The 18326-nt window shown below is 42.6% G+C and overlaps 2 protein-coding genes across 15 annotated transcripts in view; one reads left to right on the top strand and one right to left on the bottom strand.

Annotated features, from left to right (window-relative positions):
- Positions 1–1088: 1088 nt before the first annotated feature.
- Positions 1089–9202, bottom strand: TMEM213 (transmembrane protein 213). 2 transcript variants are annotated; one of them, XR_013992575.1, is made up of 4 exons: positions 8926–9202; positions 5895–5966; positions 4811–5037; positions 2275–4146 (listed from the first exon to the last, which is right to left on the bottom strand). XR_013992575.1 is itself a non-coding variant. In XM_081038286.1 (3 exons), exons 1-3 carry the CDS (start codon positions 9035–9037, stop codon positions 4868–4870), a joined length of 354 nt encoding a protein of 117 aa, XP_080894412.1. In that variant the 5' UTR covers positions 9038–9202; the 3' UTR covers positions 1089–4867. The 2 variants fall into 2 exon arrangements, 1 of the variants encoding a protein (XP_080894412.1); XM_081038286.1 differs by having other exon boundaries at positions 1089–5037.
- Positions 7496–18326, top strand: part of ATP6V0A4 (ATPase H+ transporting V0 subunit a4) — a 63558-nt gene continuing 52727 nt past the window's right edge. For 2 of the 13 annotated variants that reach the window (XM_081038277.1, XM_081038274.1), the window contains exon 1: positions 7871–9126. The gene's annotated coding sequence lies outside the window, so the exon portion shown is untranslated. Of the gene's footprint in view, positions 9127–9924; positions 10057–12386; positions 12463–18326 lie in introns of those variants that run through there. The other 11 variants (XM_081038265.1, XM_081038263.1, XM_081038264.1 and 8 more) reach the window with 10 other exon arrangements.

The following is an 18326-nucleotide window of genomic DNA, read 5'->3' as shown; positions in this document are numbered from 1 at the left end:
GAGGTTGTTTGGTTTGCTGGCCTGGTTGCTACAGATTGTGGGTCAAAGTACTATTTTTAGATATGGGCTGGCCCTTGCCCATTTGTATATTTAGTCTCTCATCACACAATTAACTTGTTGGGTAGACTTGCCAGTTACTCATTTCCACAAATGACTTAAGTATGTATAATCATAAACTTATAGAAACAATAATTTAAATTTTTTCCAACCTCAAATCCCAAGTTTTCTCAAGAGCCTTCTCCTTTGTCTTCCAAGCTCTGTTGCTTCACTGTGGTTATTTGCACAAGCCACGTTCCTGGGTGTCCTCTGAGTCACTAATTCATCAAACATTTCCTGCGTTTTTGCTGCACATCCAGGCACTGGTGGGAGGACTCAGAGGTTAAAGACACAGTCCCTGCCTTCAGAGACATCAGTGAGAAAGTCAAGCAGGCGGATACTGTCTTCCAAAGTGCGTGCGCTGTTGTCAAAGATAAACAAAGCCAGACACTAAAGTGATAAGGACAGATTTAATCAGTAATACACTATTGCAGTGGGTAGAGGGTCCCACATGAATTGAACTCAACTCTGATTTGTACAGAGGTGACTGAGCGTTTTAGAGGGAGGATGAGGGCGTAGGGTGGGGGTTGTTTGTGGGGGCTCAGTAGAGTCAGGGAAATGAGAAATTACAAAGAATTGGTCAATGTAAGGGCTGAGTAGGCCAGCTATGTTTACTAGCTGACAGTTGTCGAAGTTAGGATTCTGTCCTCCCACAGAAACTAGGAGACAGGGGCCCTGGCCTTCCTGATGGTTACAGTTTAAAGGAATAGCTTGCAGGCCCTGAACTGTAGGAGATACAGATGTATAAATATAGCTCTATACATCTCAAAGAGATAGAGGAAGGATTCACAACTAAACACTTTTTAGCGAATGCTCTAAGAAAGAGTGGTCAGGATCTTACTATCAGGTGTTGGTTAGAACAAACAATGAATTTTTTTGGCGACCTTGAGCTGTCTCAGGCACTTAAAGTGGGGGCTGGGGTCATCCTGGGGATATGGCCTTGTGCTGTTAGATGCTATGTTAGTGTTTAAGTCTTTTTTATTTTTCCTTTTAAAAAAATGTTTATTTTTTTAATTACAGTTGACGTACAGTATTATATTAGTTTCAGGTGTACAACATAGTGATTAGACATTTACATACCTTACAAAGTGATCCCCCCGATAAGTCTAGTACCCATCTGACACCATACATAGTTATGACAATATCATTGACTATATTCCCTGTGGTGTTTTAAGAATTTATAGGCCAAGGTTGAGAAGTGGACTCAGAGGAAGCTGGCTAGAGTTTGGACCAAGGCAGAGTCTTTGTTAACGGGCTGTCCTGGATGTGAGCACAGGCCACTGAGGTGAGGCATGTGTCCATGTGTGCGTGTCCATCCAGGGAGAAGGACACAGCTTGACTTGGAAAACCAATTCCCATAAACCAAATGAGTCCACTCAGGAAAGGGAAAGGCGTGGGAAAGAGCAAGGGCTGGTCCAGGTTTATGAGACCTAAAATGTATACAATTAGAGGGCCTTCCTTTAAAAAAACAAACAAACGAAAAGGAATTACAAAATTAGGTAGAGGGTCTCTGAGTAGGGCGGGGCATACAATTAAAGGACCCAAAATGTAAGCTTCTCTTGGTTCACAGCAAAGCTGCGTCATGGGGAGGGGTGTGCCAGGTTGTGTGAACAGCAGAAACGAGCCATGGAGGATAGAGAGGGCCTGGCATATTTAGGGAATTGAAATAATTCAAAACTGGGTTTGCTTGGAGAATACGCAAAAGCTAGAGAAACGTTGGAATCCAATTACAGAAGGTCTTGTGGGTCGTCCTAAGAGCATGGATTTTATTCTGTCCACTGTGGGGGTCACCAGAGGATTTTCAGCAAAGCAATGACTTGATCACTTATTTATGTGACAGCAAGATCAGGCTGGAAGTGTGGAGGATGGCATGGCGCCCGATAAGGCTGGTTGTAGATACCAGGTGTAGATTGCAGGTTGGTTGTAGACGCAAGGTGGGACAAGGCACTCCTACTACTTGCCAATGAAGACCATGGAATTACACCATATGTAGATACATGTAGACTTCAAGACAGATGCCAGTGTTCAGAGAAAGCTAGTCTCCATCAAAAACATTTCTAGATTGTTATTTCTCTAAGTTGAAAAACATGCTTACATATTTTTTTGTGTGGAAGAGAGGCCCAAGCTAGCCTAAGACTTGTTTTTGAGTAATCATGCATGGTACAGCATTTCATTTTTAATAGAAAATTCTGTATTTGGTTTATTTGTCATGGGGTATCATGCATATAAAAAGGAATAGCTTTAAAAATGATTTTTACAGTCAAATAATTGTGCCACACCTTAATGTTTACTCTTCTATTTCTGCATAAGATATTTTGATACAGAAATGTCTGGAAGAGTATGGGCTCTGTGTCACACAGCCTGTAAATGTGCTGAGGACAGCACTGATTACTACAGGCAAAGTTTTCCAAGGAAAAGTACATTTACAGTTGGGCAATTCTTACTGCTTTATACCAGGAAACTTAGACCCCTGGAAGTTAATACTTGATTTTTCCCCCCTCGGGTTTGCCTTTTTCATTTATTGACACATCTTTGCTGTGCTGGAATAGATTCTATGCCGAGGAAAAATCTGAGATAAAGCATCTGGGAAGCATTATCATCAAATTATATAACCATCTTTCTTTCCTGTCTCAAAGAAAAGAGTGATTGTTTGGATTTAGTCTAGCTTCCTCTTGGGCAGATGAAAGGAAAGCAATCCACGAAATGCCTAAATTTTAATGTGGCCATGGCAGCGACTACACATAATTATTCATTTTGATGTAGTCTTAGAATTTACATGTCGCCCCACATTGGAGGGGATCTCAGACACCCACCGGTGCTCTGACTCTGCTTTTTAAAGCAGCACATGAAATTTTACCATGGACATCTGATATATAAACAAGACGGGGGCCTCGGGCTCCCCGCTTTGTGCCACACCTCAAATAGCTCTACGAGTTTGCAATCACTGATTTGGTTCAAGTCTTACATTTTCCTCTTAGAAAGTTGACGCTCAGCAAGATAGTGACTTATTTCTGATCATGCTGGCCAGAAATAAATCTTAATTTCCCTTCTTATTTTTCGTTTTGGAGCCAGTGCTCTTCCCACAATGTCACACTGTTTTATTACAAAATGCTTGCAGATGTGACATCAAAGTGTGCTCCTTGCTGAGTCTTTTGATCGCTAAGGAATTAAACCATCACATATTGTAGAAACACTTTCCTTGAATCTCTAAAACAGTGGAACACAGACTCATGTATATTTCCCCAATATGCACCAGGCATCTTGCAGACACTTTTGCTCACATGCTTACTTAACACTTAAGCACAATAAATCCATCCCTTTTATTGATTCAACAACTGAGATTCTGAAACTATCTGGGTCTTCATCATGAGCAAAGCGATCCTTTTAGTTCCCACCATCATCAGGGAAGTTTAGATTTTCTGAAAGAGCGTTGGGCAGCTTTGAGTCATTTGCCATCTAAAGAAAACATTTCTTCCTATTTCAGAGGCCTTTCTCACTTCCCTCTTTTGTAGTTTGATTATTTATCCAATCTAAGTACGTGTTTCCTAACTAAGGGCAGAAATTGTTTCATAAAGAGGCATTTCGTCCATTCTTCCTTCTGATGAACCCGCCCTCCTCTCCTCCCGACCCCACTGGCAGAGTTTACAGTAACTGGAGACATCCTCATGCAAACTGACTCATTGAGAGAACAGGAATTAAACCAACTGGCTTCTTCAGAAGTTGGTTTTTTCAACCATTTATAGAAAAATGGAGATGTCCAGTGACGGTTTTAAGTTCTCTGGGACAGGGACTCATTCGTTCATTCATTCACTGGACAAACACTGAAGTATAAACTGGATGTGAGGTGGTCCATCTGTGACGGCTGCATCTCAGGGCACAGCAGCTCCAGTGCCCCCATGATGATCAGGAAGGCTCCGGGCAGAGCAAGCATTCGAGCTGGACTTTGAGCAGCAGTCTTCCTTCTGGAGATGGAGTTGGAAGGCAGCAGAGAAATGGAAGACACCAGGTGGGCCAGTCAGAGCCTTTCACCCGCTGCGCTGGGCGTCAGACCTGGAAAGATGGTTGGGCTTGTGAGAAGAGCTGAAAGCCAGGCTGTGAGGTTTCCGTTATTAGGAGTCATGGAAGGTTGTGAGCAGGGGAGTGAAAACACTACTCTGGCAGCTGCCCGTGGGGAGTGATATGCGGGGAGGAAGATCCTGAAGGCAGCGAGAACGAAAGGAAATATTCCTGAAATAATGCAGGGATGATGTAGTGAAGGCCAGACCCAGGATAGTGGCAGCAAGAATGGGACAGGCTAGCCCATTCCCATTCTGGAGACAAGAGCTGGAGAAGCATTAGATGTGTGGGTGAGGGCCGGGGGGGTGGCAGAGATGACCCTGACCTTTTGATGTCCTGCACTGAACTGAGGGACAGATAACAACGGCCTGTTTTTGGTACAAAGGTTCTGAGTTTAATTTCAAATGTGTTGACTAAAAGACTTAGTCTCATGTTTCTTGTGCACCGTCCGTGGAGCCCAGAAGAAAGTGTTGGTTAAAGTAGAAGCAATTCCCATAGAGACTGTCTTGAGAAAGGATATTATCAGGGCTCAGAAAGCCCGAGAGCCTTTTGAAATTAAGTGTTGCCTGATTTAGATCCCCTTATCATTTTTCCTTCCTTTTTAAAAGTAACGGAAGTTTAAAGGTGAAAATGACTTGAACAGAAACCACATCCGCGCCTGCAATTATCCATAATTGGGTGGCAATGGATCTGGTTGGGGCTATGATTGTCCGTCTCATGCTTGCAAATCCTTGGGCTCATCTGGAGTTAGCTTCATCAGTTTATCCACACAGAGCAGGATGAGGGTGAGAAACCAGAGACTCCAGCCGACGGCGGCCATGATCCAGCCGTACTCATCCACTCCAACGTGACAGCAGCGGGCTGCTTGCGGGCAGAAGTCCACATCTGGTGGGGAAGAGAGAGCAAGTGTTCCAGGAAGCATCATACCAGCCCCGTCCAGCTCCTTCTCTAATATTCATAATAACAACCATAATACGATAGCTCACCTTTACGAAAGCAGACCGTGCACTCGGCTAAATGCTCTGCACCTGTTACCTTATTCATACCTCACAAAGTGATACGTACAGTTGTTATTATTCCCCTTTCATATGAAGACACTGAGGCCATAACTTGCCCAAGGTCACGAGATGGCAGAACTAGAACTCAAACCCAAGACTGTAGGACTGCAAAGCCATGTTCTGAACCTCTACGTATAATTACCTATTACTGTCCTTTGTAAGTGCCTAGAAGTGAACACATTTGGTCAGTGAGGGTGGAATAAAGGAAGCCAGAATTAGAATAAAGTGAAACTTTCTGTGAATTAGACATGTGTAACAATGGTTGCTTTATAAAGGACCGACCTCTCTGTGGCTGGAAGTATTCAAGTAGAGGATGAACAGAAATATGCAAAGGGTACAAGATGAAACTCCTGCTTTGGGCAGACACGGGACTCGCTGATTTTTATGGTCTTCCCACTGCCAAACTTCCACAAGCTTTTGAAGTCGGCATCTCTGGCTGCTGTCCTGGGGAACGGGTCATTAAAACCACCAGACAAAAATTGTGAGCCTAGATGGGCGCCAAGGCCAAGATAGCTTTTTAGACATACTCTGCCAACAGTTCTGGGGCCATGAACAAACCCCACGAGTGCACAGGAAGGCCAGGCTGGCACTCAGCTACCGACATCCATTAAAAGAAAGCCAGGAACTTGTTTCCCTCCAGACCTAGGGCCAGCTCTGGGGTTAGGGCAGTTGGCAGACACTTACTGAGGCACTGCTCCAGGGTCTCAGGGTCTGGGTGGTGGGTGGTCAAGGTTGAGTTGCGGTTACTGCTTGCTTCTGGAAATAAAGACAGGAGACAGTTGGAAGTAGTCAGAAAAGCCATTCCCAGGCATAGAGTTTGAAATCTCTTTTGTAAATCAGCAGTGAGTATTATGATCATTACAGAAGTTCCAGTCTAGGCTTCATGCAACAGAGCCAACCCCCTGTTATGGACTGAATTGTGTCCCCCCCCCCCATATTCATGTGTTGAAGTCCTAACTCCAGTAGTGACTACCCCTGTTATGGACTGAATTGTGTCCCCCCCTCCCCCAATTCATGTGTTGAAGTCCTAACTCCAGTAGTGACTATATTTGGAGGTAAGACCTTTAAAGAGGTAATTTTAAGGTGAAATCGGGTCGTGCGGGTGGGTCCTAATCCAATATGACTTATAAGCAGAAGAAGAGATAGCAGGGAGGTGCGCGCACAAAGGAGAGAGCATGTGAGGACACAGCGAAAAGGTGGCCATCTGCAAGCCAAGAAGAGAGGCCTCAGGAGAAACCAGCCCTGCCAGCACCTGGAGCCTCCAGAACTGTGAGAAAATAGAATTCTGTTGTTTAAGCCACTCAGTCTGTGGTATTTCACTATGGCGGTGCTCGCAAACTAGTACCGTCAGTCCCCTTTTCCTATCCTTGTCTGTTCTTATTCAGAGATGCTTTATCTCCATTTCTTATCGTCATTAGTGACCAAGGACCTGCTATATACAGCTTTCCAAAGGCTCTATTTTAGCTGCTTTCTGTGCAGATGGATACATTGAAATCTGACTTTGATTCTTGATTTCTGACAGTAATAGTATTATTACTCAGGAAGATGGTTATCTAAAATATTAAACACCATACAGGCAAGTCTAGAGGCTGCTAGAATATGCAGCGCTTAGAATCATCCCTTGATTAACAAGCATGGAGCCCCATGATACAAGGAACTTCAGCAGGAATTGTTCCGGTTCTGTCAGAGTTTGGGAGGTGAGGTGGGGTTATGGAGATGGACAAAAAGATCTCCAAGGAAGGAAAGCTGTTTCCCACACTCCCTCTCATAACAGAATAAGAAGAGATATGTTCTCGATCCCCTCTGTCCCATATGTCAGCCACTGGTGGCTATTTAAATTGATTAAAATTAAATTGGAAGCACAGCACAGATGTGGAACATTTCCACCATCAAAAAAACTTTTTTAAGTTTCGTCCTAACCTAGGTTGGTTAAGACCAAGAGACCAATTTTGAAGACTCTTTCTGGAAATGGTGTTGCTGTTCAGTCTGCTTCTTGGGAATGCGAAAAAAAAAAAAAAGGTTTTGGAAACTCTTAAGGCCCTACTAATTCTAGGTCAGCATGTCCTTCAAAGGAGCTTGTTGTCACATAGCAGGACCAGGTAGGAAGAAATTCCTTGAATAGCCAAAGCCTTGAATTTGCTGCTCTGACTAATTTTATGCCACCCACCCCCGAGCCGCTCTGATGTCCTACCAAAAGTAATTACCTTGATGCAATCTGATTGTTACTGTAAATTATTTACAGCTTAATGGCTTAGAGCTTGGTCTTTATTTGTTTTGGGGAAATTGATTTCTCAACATTTTAATGCCCCTTATAACCCAGATCACTTTCTTGGCCCTGACTTTCACCTCCTCTCTACCCTAGACTGGAGGTGATCCCTGTCTAGAACAAGAGAGTGGAAAAACACCTAGTAAACTGGCTACTAGCATTAGATGAAACCATATGAAATTGCCATTTCTGTAGGTCAAAAATTGTTCAGCATCAGCAATTTTATATGATTCAAACTGAATAGCCTAGTTATAAGTTGCTAGGAATCTAAACATTACCCTCCTCCCTGATCAGTAGCGCCAACCAGCGAATGGTCCCACTTGGAGTCACTTCCAAAGTAAAGGCTGCTGGGAAGGCCTGGTTATTCAGTGCAATTCAATTGGTCAAGTTTTTTGAGGCTGTATGCTAAACAAGTCACCGTGAGTGTCATACAGAAAGAAATAAAGCACTCTTACTCCGGGAGGAGTTATGCTGGACAGTAAAATGAACGTACTAACATTCACTCATTGTTTACTATGAGCAGGTTTATTAGAATGTATTTACCTGTAGTCATTCATTTCATCTTTACAACAACCCTGTGTGTCGGCACTACGATTATCCCCATGTAGTGAATGAGGAAACTGCGCACAGAGAAGGTAAGTAATGTGCCCAAGGTCACACAGCTAGTAAGTTGTGCAAGCCTGAGTGGAGTTGAGGCTCACTGGCTTTGAGAGCCCACGCTCTCTGAACCTCCACAGGAGAGACTGTATGGATGAGAGAAATAGATATAGGCTTGAGGTGAGGGGCAGTGAGGATTGGTTTGGAGAGAGCAAGAGACTGTCAGGGAGCAGGGCTGTGTTCTGAGGGGAGTGTAAGAGCAACACCAAAGCCAGGAGCACCGGAGTGTACCTAACCAGCCTGGGAAGGCAGGACAGGATAGCCTCCACCCCTCGAGCCTCCACAGGGCAATAATCCAGCATCTCCTGTGCCCAGGGGAGAATGGTACTCAGCATATGGTAGCTTTCTTGAGTTAAGGTTTTGTGAAATTTGCAAAGAAAGCACAGGGCCAGGGGAGGAACAGAGGACGTGAGGTGAGGGGATGAGATTCAAAGGCAGCATTGCAAAGTGCGACAGCCCAGGGCACTGAAAAAGAGCAACCGGGAAAGAGCCCCCAAAAGATGTCATTTTAGGCTGGTTTTGTTCCCTGGTGGGAGAGACTGCTTTTTCATCTTTCTTTGTGACAAAGGTCAACAGAGGTGGCTGCTCCTGTTCTAGCTGAGGACGGAGTAAACTTTGAATACCCCCACCCCACCCCACCACCCCCTGCCTAATCTTTCAGATGACAAAGGACTGTTTCCTCTTTCCTTTATGCAGGACCAACCCTAGCCAAGCAATCCTCCTCCTTTTTCCCTCCCACCCTCCCTCCCGCCCCCTTCCCAGTGTGGCCAAGAATAAAGCTCACAGTTCTACCTGCCAAGCAAGTCGAGTGGAAGGAGGCGAAGACCAGGCTGAGGACCAGGGCAGCGTGGGGCGCGGAGATGAGGTGCCTCATGCTGGAGAGAGTGGCGTCTGTCTGCACCATCGAGGCTGACGTGTGCTGAATGACGGGTGCTATGTGTCCTGTCTGTGTGTGTCCTGTCCTGCAGGAGCTTGAAAGCAGCGCTGTCAGAGGTGAATTTCTACTCTGTGTTTTGGGAAAAAGAGAAGGGGTGGAGCAAAAGAAAATTCTCCTGTCACACCTTGCTCTTACCTCTCTAGGAGGGACGCCAAACTATGTAGCTGCAAGGAGGAAGGGAGGGGCAATTCAGGCAGCTTTTCCTTGAGCTCATGGTTTGCCCATACTGATTAAAAAAAAAGACAAGACAGAAGAGATGTGTGCCCTGCTGGTTCCTGGAGCATGAGTTTGCTCTCTCTTCCATCTGAAGATGTAGCGCTGGATTGCCTATTCCATTTAGCCCAGTATTTACTGAGTACTTACTGTGTGCACTATGCAAAAGTCTGGGAATAAATGCCCTCTGAGTGCTTTAACTACAAACATGCATTCAAACACAGAGCACCGTTTCAGGGATGACTTGGGAAGGACAAAGTACATTGGTTCCCGGCAACAAAAGGCCACATCTGTGGCTGGGATGGATGCTCTATGATGAAGGTGGCATTTGCGTTGGGTCTTGAAAGATGGCTATTAATGTTGACAGCAAAGAGAAGAAGGCACTGTAGGCAGAAGGGACAGGTGAGCCATGGCCCCGAGGGAAGAGGTGCTCAGAAGTCCACCATGCCCGCAGCTCAGGTGAGTGTAGGTGACCTGAGGATGAGGTTGAGAGGTAAATGCAGAGCCCTGAGGCTGAGCCTCTGGTGCCTCTGGCTGGGGAGTTTAAAATAGTCAGGAAGCAAACGGAAGGTTTTGTGAGGATTGTGATCTGGGTCGTAACTTGATTGGAGCTCTGCATTTAGTCTAAAACATTTATTCAGTACCCACTGTGCATAGGAAAGACCTCATCCCGGGCATTTGCCACTCAGAGATGGCTAAGACGGGATCCCCACTTGCCCTACTCAGTCCAGGAGGGAGACCAAGCAGTGAAGGAGGAATTGAGATGCAACATGGTAAGACTCAAATACGGCAATTTCCCACAGTTTGGGGCTGTAAAACAGGGAGGGGTTACATCTGCCTGTGAGGTGCAGAGGAAGGGTTCACAGAGGAAGTGCCCTTTAGGCTGGGCATGCTAGAGGAGGCACGTTTTTCTCATTTGCCCAAAGGTACAAATTAGTGGTGGCCTTATATTCTTGGGTTTAGGGGTTGGGGACAGACGTGTTTTTGGGAGGCTAGTCTTCAGGCAGTATATAAAAATCTGGTTCAGGCCGACCACTTGGTAGAACATTCATCCCTTACTGAGTAGCTGCCGTGTGCTGGGCCCTTCGGATGGGGGTGCTGAGGTGGGAAAGGCATCGCAGACCCTGTCCTCCAGGAGCTCAGGGTCCAGTGAGGGAGAGGGACGAATAATGGCGACACAATGACATCAGTATGGTCAGGAGGTCTCTACAAAGAATGGGGACTTCACCGAGGAGGGTTAGGGGCTAAGGGATTCAGAGAGCACTTCACAATGGAGATGGCATTGTGACCTGAAATTTGAAAGGTGCATGCGTTACCACCAGGCCCAGGAAAAGGAAACAGTCTGTGTAAGGCCCGTGAGGTATGAGCACGTGACCCTTGTTTGGGAAGTAATGAGTGCCCTGGGGGCCTGGGTTTGGTTGTGGTGTGTCTAGTTAGACTAAGAACAGATTGTAACGGTCCTGCATGCTAGACAAAGGGAACTGGATTCTGTCTTATGAACGGGGCACCCTGTAAGGAACTTGTGAACCCCTTTATATTTCAGAGGCAGGGAGGATAAGTCTGTGGAGGACAGGCCTGGATTCAGAGAGCTCCTCTAAGAAGCTTTTGCACATATCCCAGCCAGAGATCAAAAGGACCCTGAATTAACAGGTTGGGCTGAGGATAGAGAAGAGGGAAACAGAATCAGGAGGCACTTTGGAGGCCTCGTCAATAGAAGGGAGTCCAGAATAAAGGCACGGTTTCCAGCTGGGGTGAGTGGGTAACTATGAGGCCAGCCTGGGTGTAATTCCAGCCCTGTCTTTGATTGTCTGAGTGACCCCAGCAAGTTAGGGGTTGGGGGCAAGTTTCTTTATACATCCAAGTCTCAGGTTCATTATCTAAAAAAATAATGGGCCGTTAGCACATTTCTCAGGAGTTGTCAGCCATGTAAAGTGCTTTGCATAGTGCTAGCTGATACTCAGTAATTGTTAACTACCACTTTAAAAGAGGGGCCATCATAAATAGAAAATATGGGGGAAAGGCAGTGTTAGGGGAAAAGAACACTGTAAGTATTGATTGATTTATATCGTGTTTTGGTCCAAATAGAGTTTAAGGAAGCATACATCAATTAAGTAAGCTAGATAAAATAAATTTAACATAAATGAGAAGAAATGAGGCAAAAAAAAAAAAAGTTAGGGTAGGAACTGAAAGATGGATCCATGAGTGAGCTTAGGGCCCAAAATGGCATGCTTGTTTTCGAAGCTTCCTGGTAGCCAATGTAAAGAGGGTAACATGATCACATCCATTATTCGTGGGCTCAGAAGACGAAAACAAGAGAAGTGCAACTGCTCCTGATACCAAAGCCAGAGAGGAATTTTCCCCTTAAGTCCACAGAGATGACAGTGCTTAATAGGGCAAACATGATTCTTGACATTTTCCTCACAATAAACCTTGCACGTAGACTAGAGCTGATTTAGCTAATAGGCTCCAGAGGTAGCAGCAGTGCATTTAGGAGATTTTCAAGGGTCTCTAAAATGTTTGAGACCTGAAAAAAATGTTGTCATATCCAAAATATGAACAACTATAACAAAAACTGTGCAACCAAAAGAAGTAATTATTTCAAAAGCAAAGTTACAAAAATCATTGAAACCGAAACAATTTACTGTAGGCTATTGGGTGCATGTTTGCTATGAGCAGAGAGTGTACCTCTACGGTGATGAGAGCTCGGGACACACAAAGGTGTGAAAAGGTCCTGCCTCGGGTTGTCGTGATGCTGGTTTGAATAACATCCACCCATCTAAACTCTTAGATCTTAAGAAATCATAGCACTGAAAGAAATTCTGGATGCAGTGGATGTATTAATAGAGGGCAAGGATAATAATCTGTCTCTTCTCTCTTCTTTTTAACACATTGTTATTTGATTTGGGACTGTTTTAGATTTGGTGTTTGCAAGTCGTTAAAAGATAAACGTTCTCTTAACAGATCAAATGATTTTATTCCCCTATAAAATAGGATGGACTTCGCTGGTCTCTGATAACTCACGAATTTCTAAAGGAAAGGCTGCATGGCAGCTATTTTACGAGTGTCACCATTATTAGCTGTTTTGTTTTGGTTTTTAAAACAGGTCCATAATTAATAAATCCACGCAGCTGAGTACCTCACCCAGGAACCCAGGAAGCCTCGTGTCCATTTTACATCAGGTTTGCTTTGGAAGGTGTACCAGGAAGTTGCCTTGCTGGACATTCTGAGGGAACTGTCTCAAGATTTTTTTTAAGTGGCTGAGATTGGTGTTTGGTTACGTATACTTTTTAAAAAGTGCAGGCTAAAATGTGGCCAGGCTCCATGGTGGTGCTTGGGGTTGGTCAAGAGCCTGGGACCCTCTCTGTCTCCAGTTTTATCTGTTCTGCCTGCTATGATTTCATTTGAGAAAGAAGAGGAGGGGCAGAGTGTTTCCGGTGCTAAACGCTTGAAAATGAGCATTGTGTAGCCTGACATGACCTCTGTCTATGGGAAGGATATTTTATGTTGAGGAAACTTCCCCTTGTGATTCTGATAGGCCCTTCCACTGCCTCTCCATCTGTGGGGAGGGACCACTGGCCTTGAACGTGGAGCTTGCATTTCCAGTTGATTCATTCTGAGGAGACTCATGGCCCTGACCACTACCATGCCTGCTCTCCCTTAACTTCCGAGCAGTGATGGGGTCTGTGGCTCTTCTTGCCTGTGGCTTTGCCAGGATCGGTTTCTGTTGTCACAAAATAATGTCAGTCTCTAGATGCTCACGGACCTGAAACATTTAGACCTTCACCTGAGCAACAGTTAGTTTGTGGAGGAACTTAATCTCTCTCATTGCAACTCCGTTATGGCTCAGTCAGTTGGAGAGAATGAGGAGCATTCTTGTAAGAAAAATGGAGAACTACAGAGTCCAATTTGGACATCAAGCCATAGAGAATGAGATGAGAATTGTGACAGTGGCACTAAATCTCCTATTTTGAGACTTGGACCTCTGGTATAATTTGATTTAACAAGTGTAATTTAGCTTGGGACTTCTAGAAAGTTTTCTCCTCTTTGCCTCCCTCCCCTCCCACCAAACCTTGATGATTCTGTTTACTATCCATTTACTATGCATATTAGGTTTAGTGGTTCTGTTTGCTTGGGCCGTGGCAGGCCCTGTCATTTGGGAGGGGTTTTGAATCCACGTGGGATCCACTCCTGCTCCAACTTAAATCTGCATAACATATGCAAAGTTTGCAATAATCAGTTTAACCGTACCTTCCACCACCCCCAACGAACAAAGCCAAACTTAACAGAAAATTTTACTACAGGCCGAAGCAATTCACATCCTTGTTAGAGAATATAAAACTTCAGGCGACACAAAGACTGGAGGCAGTAATCTCCCACAGACTCTGCCCAGCCAACCCTCCTCTTACTTTAATATCTTCTTTCTGTATTTCTTTCTGCCTCGTGAATCCTTTCACAACCCTTGAGCAAGCAGCCACAACAATAGAGATGATAAAAGTAACCAAGTGAACAAGGCCTGGAGCCCACATTTTGGAACTGTTTCTGAACAGTTTCCAGGGTAGTTCATTCAGCGTGCTCTTCATCCACGACTGCATTGGGGGCGCTGGGACCACTGCCTGGACAGAGGCGGGGTTAACTAACAGAATGGGATCCTCTTGCCTAAGACCTCCCACCTGGGCCCTGGAATTCATTCTCTCCCATCTTCTCCGAAGTGCGGTGGTGGTGTTCTCTTCCTCCTCCTCTTTCTCCTCTTCCTCCTCCTCCTCCCCCCCCCCCAAGAAGTGTATTTAATTTCCAAACACAGGAAGGTTTTCTAGTTTTTGTTGTTGATATTGATTTATCTTAATTACATTGTGATCTGAGAACGCTTTTTGATGATTTCTATTTTTTGATATTTATTAAGAGTCATCACATGACCAATTTTTGTAAATGTTTGGTGGTGCTTAAAAAGAATGTATCATATACTTGTGGGGTTCAATATTCTACGTTAAATCCCATAAATCAAGAGTGCGAATTGTGTGATTCAGATCTATATTTTCCTGTGTTTTTTGTTTGTTTGTTTGTTTTTAATTTGGTCTACTTATTCTATTGAATACTGAGACAGATGATTGTGGATTTTTTCTCTTTTCCTTGTAGTTTTGTGTGTTTTGCATTCAATATTTGAGGCTGTAATTAGGCTTCATCCAAATACAGAATCATGACACCTTCTTGGTGAATTGAACCCTCTTTAAAAAATCATTTTGTAGTATCCTTCTATGATATTGATTTATAATAAGATTATAAACACATATTTGGTCTTTGATGATTAGATAGTTGGAATTTTCAGTCCCATCCCCTGAACGACTGGCCGGGGTGGGGAGAGAGACCAGATGGAGACTGGATCAATCACCAATAGCTGATGGTTTAATCATTCATGGCTGTGTAATGAAGCCTCCATAAAATCCCAAAAGGAAGGGTTCAGAGAACTGTTGGGTTGGTGAACATGTGGAAATGTTGGAAAAATGCCGCTTTGAGAAGGCGTGGAAATTCTGTGCCCCTTCCCCATACCTTGCCCTATGAATCTCTTTCCATCTGGCTGTTCCTGAGTTATATCCTTTTATAATAAATTGGTGACCTACGGAGTAAACTGGTTTCCTGAGTTCTGTGAGCCATTCTAGAAAATTAATAAAACCCAAGGAGGGGGTCATGAGAATGTTTGATTTATAGCTGGTCAGTCAGAAACACAGATAACAATCTGGACTTGCGATTGGCACCCTGAGTTGGCGGGCGTTGTTGGAACTTGCAGTTTATAGACGATTGGTCAGAAGCACAGGTTCTGACTTGGGACTGGCATCTGAAGTGGAGGGCAGTCTTGTGGGACGGAGGCCTTTACCTGTGGAATTTGATTCTGTTTCTGGGTAGAAAGCAGCAGAAGTTTGTTGCATTCTCTAACACACAACTGGCATCTGCAAATTGTTTGTTGGTGCGAGGAAGCTTCCCCCGCCACACACACACATTAGAATTGGGTCCAGGAATCCTTTTCACCCTCTTTATCTCTGTTAATGCTTTTTGCCACTAAGTTTACTTTGCTTGATGCTACTATAGCCACCGTGTTTCCCCGAAAATAAGACCTAACTGGAAAATAAGCCCGAGCGTGATTTTTACAGGATGGTATCCCCTGAACATAAGCCCTAATGTGTCTTTTGGAGCAAACCTTAATATAAGACCCAGCCTTATTTTTAGGGAAACACGGTATACTACTTTTCTTTTGCTTAGTTTTGCATGCTCTGTCTTTTCTCATCATTTCTTTCAACTTTTCTAAATCCTTATTATATTTTAGATGTGTACCTTATAAAAACATAGCGTAGGATTTTTTTAAAAACCAGTCTGACGATCTGTCTTTAATTTGGCCACTGATTCTGTTTACATGGAATGTATTTACTGATAGATTTATGTTTGAATCTGCATCTTACTGAGTTCTCTCTGGTCTTCCCATCTGTTTTATGTCCTTTTTTTTCCTCATTACTTTTGGATTGAGTTTTTTATTCTATTTTTTAGAGATTATGGCATAAATTCTTGTCTTATCAAAGTCTAATATTAATTGATACTTTTACTGTTATCACAAATAATGGGAAGACTTTGGAACTTTAACTCTACGTTTCCATTCCTGATTCTTATACGATTGTAGTCATGTATTTTGACTATATACATTCTTTTTAACTCAGTAAGTCATTATTTTATACAGTGCATGTTTATTTAAATTTATCCACATATGTACCAATTTATTGTTCTTGATTTTTGTCTGCAAGTCTGTTTTTCTATCTGCAATCATTTCCTTCTTTTTTTTTTTTTAGTAAACCTTGAGTGAGTGATTAGTGCTCTTAGTTTTTGTCTAGATATATTTTTAGTTTTCCTTCATTCTTGAAAGATACTTTCATTGGATATAGAATTCTAGGTTGGCAGATAGTTTCTTTCAGTGCTAAAGATATTCTATTTCTTTTGACTTCCATTGTTTTCTGTTAAGAACCTCCATTTAATTTGTGCTCCTTTGTAGGTAATTTGTGTCTTTTTTACTTGTCTTTTAGTTTTCAGCAGTTTTATTCTGATGTGCTCAAGTATGGCTTTCTTTTTTTTTTTTTGGTCTTGCTTGGGGTTTGTAGGTAATTGAATATGGAGTTTGATGTCTTTCATCAGTTTTGAAACGTTCTCAGCCATCAGATAATATTTCTCTTCCTTTCTTTTCTCTCCTTCTGGGAGTCCAGTTATACATAGGTTACACTTTTCCACTGTATCCTCTAATGCTCTATCCTCTTCTTTATTCTCTATCCTTTTGTTTTCATGTGCCTTATTCTGCATATTTTCTCCTGCCTTTTATTAAATCTTTTGTCATCTGTACCTAATCCAAAAAAATGATTAAAGAAGACAATTTAGGTGATACAAACAAACTTTAACACTTTATGACGTACACAGTCTCCTTTTGGAGAATCGCAAAAAAGAACAGCCAGAAGCTTTTATAGGATAAAGAACAAGGAAGAGACAAATAGAAAATATGTGATTGGCTGGGGCCACATAGTCAGCCTTATTTGGGGTGAGAAGGCCCAGAGTTGTCTTAGCATTTGGGGATTGTCTGACTAAATATACTGCGTTTCTGGTCCATCATAGCATTTACAGGGGCAAGAAAATTGTCTAAATATCAATTTGCTAACATGGCACCCCCGGCAGGAGTGGCTCCCTCTTGGACCTAGAAATTTATTTCAACAATAACTACCCATTGGGTTCTTAATTTCAGTGGTTCAGTTTTAGTTCCAGAATTTCTATTTTATTTTATTTTTTGTTATTCAATCTTGTTTTTCATCTTCATCAACAAAGTGAACATAATTATTTTAAATCTGTGTCTGATAACTTCAATATTTGCGCACCCCATTGGTCTGTCTGTTGTCTATTATTTCTGCTGGTTTTTATACATGTCATTGTGTTTCCTTGTGTACCAGGTTATTTGTGTGTGTGTGTGCGTGCAAAATTATAATTATACACAATTGTTTGTAGAAATAACTTGAAACCTAAGATGAAACTATCTTCCTCTCTATACATGAGTTGTTTTGTTTTTGTTTTTCTTTTTTGGTTATTTTAATCAGGTGCTTGGGAGCAACAACAATCTGTCATCGTGTCAGTCCAGCCTCAGTAACTAAGATAATTTATAGCTAAATTGTAGACTTTGTAAGGGACAGTTTATTTTGGTTACCTTCCCTTCTGTGGTGTAGCTCTTTAGAATCTTTTTTCCCCCAAGGAGATAAGATGAGCACAAAAATATATATTTAAGATTTTCTATCCCAACAGTATAATATTTGTAAAAATGAAAGCTTAGAAGCAATTTATAATGGAGTAAAAGATAGCAAGTAAAATGTAGAGTAACATTTAATTATTTAGAAAAATACTTGCTATGTAATACAAACAGAAGAAGCAGGATATAAAATTATACAGTATCATTGCAGTCTTGTAATACATATACAATGAAAAAAGTTTGGGAAGCATCCTAGCTGAATGTTAGTAGTGGTCACATGTGGAATATACAATTTGGGATGATTTTAATTGTCTTCTTTACACTTTGTTATGGCTTTCTAATTCTCTACAATGAATGTGTATTATTTTTAAAATCAGGAATAAAATCAAGTTAATACATTTTTTAAAAGACTATTTCACAGGAAAGCAATACAATCACAATGGAGCAGATAGACTACATTTTACAGTACCTGTCTGATTGCCTGGGGAAAATTTTCAATGTCAAGGAATCTTTTCCATTAAAAACCTTAATTATTATAAGTTGTATATGGCGTAGAAAACTGCTTATTGACAGCCTCTGTTCTTGGGGTGCCCAATGTGTACAAAAAAAGTACAGACACATGCAAGAATGTTCAGGACAGAAGATTAGAAGTAAGACACAGAAAAAAACACACAATCTCCATGTTGGAGAGTGACCTAGAGGCCATGTGGCCCAATCCTTAACCTAGTAAGATGCTCTCCTACACAGAAAGTAGTGTGTTAAAGACTTTGGTATAGCTGCATTTGA

Source organism: Rhinolophus hipposideros (assembly GCF_964194185.1).
Source record: "Rhinolophus hipposideros genome assembly, chromosome: 25".
NCBI classification, from domain to species: Eukaryota; Metazoa; Chordata; class Mammalia; order Chiroptera; family Rhinolophidae; genus Rhinolophus; species Rhinolophus hipposideros.
Note: the sequence above shows the minus strand (reverse complement) of the source record. Positions and strands in the feature narration are given on the sequence as shown.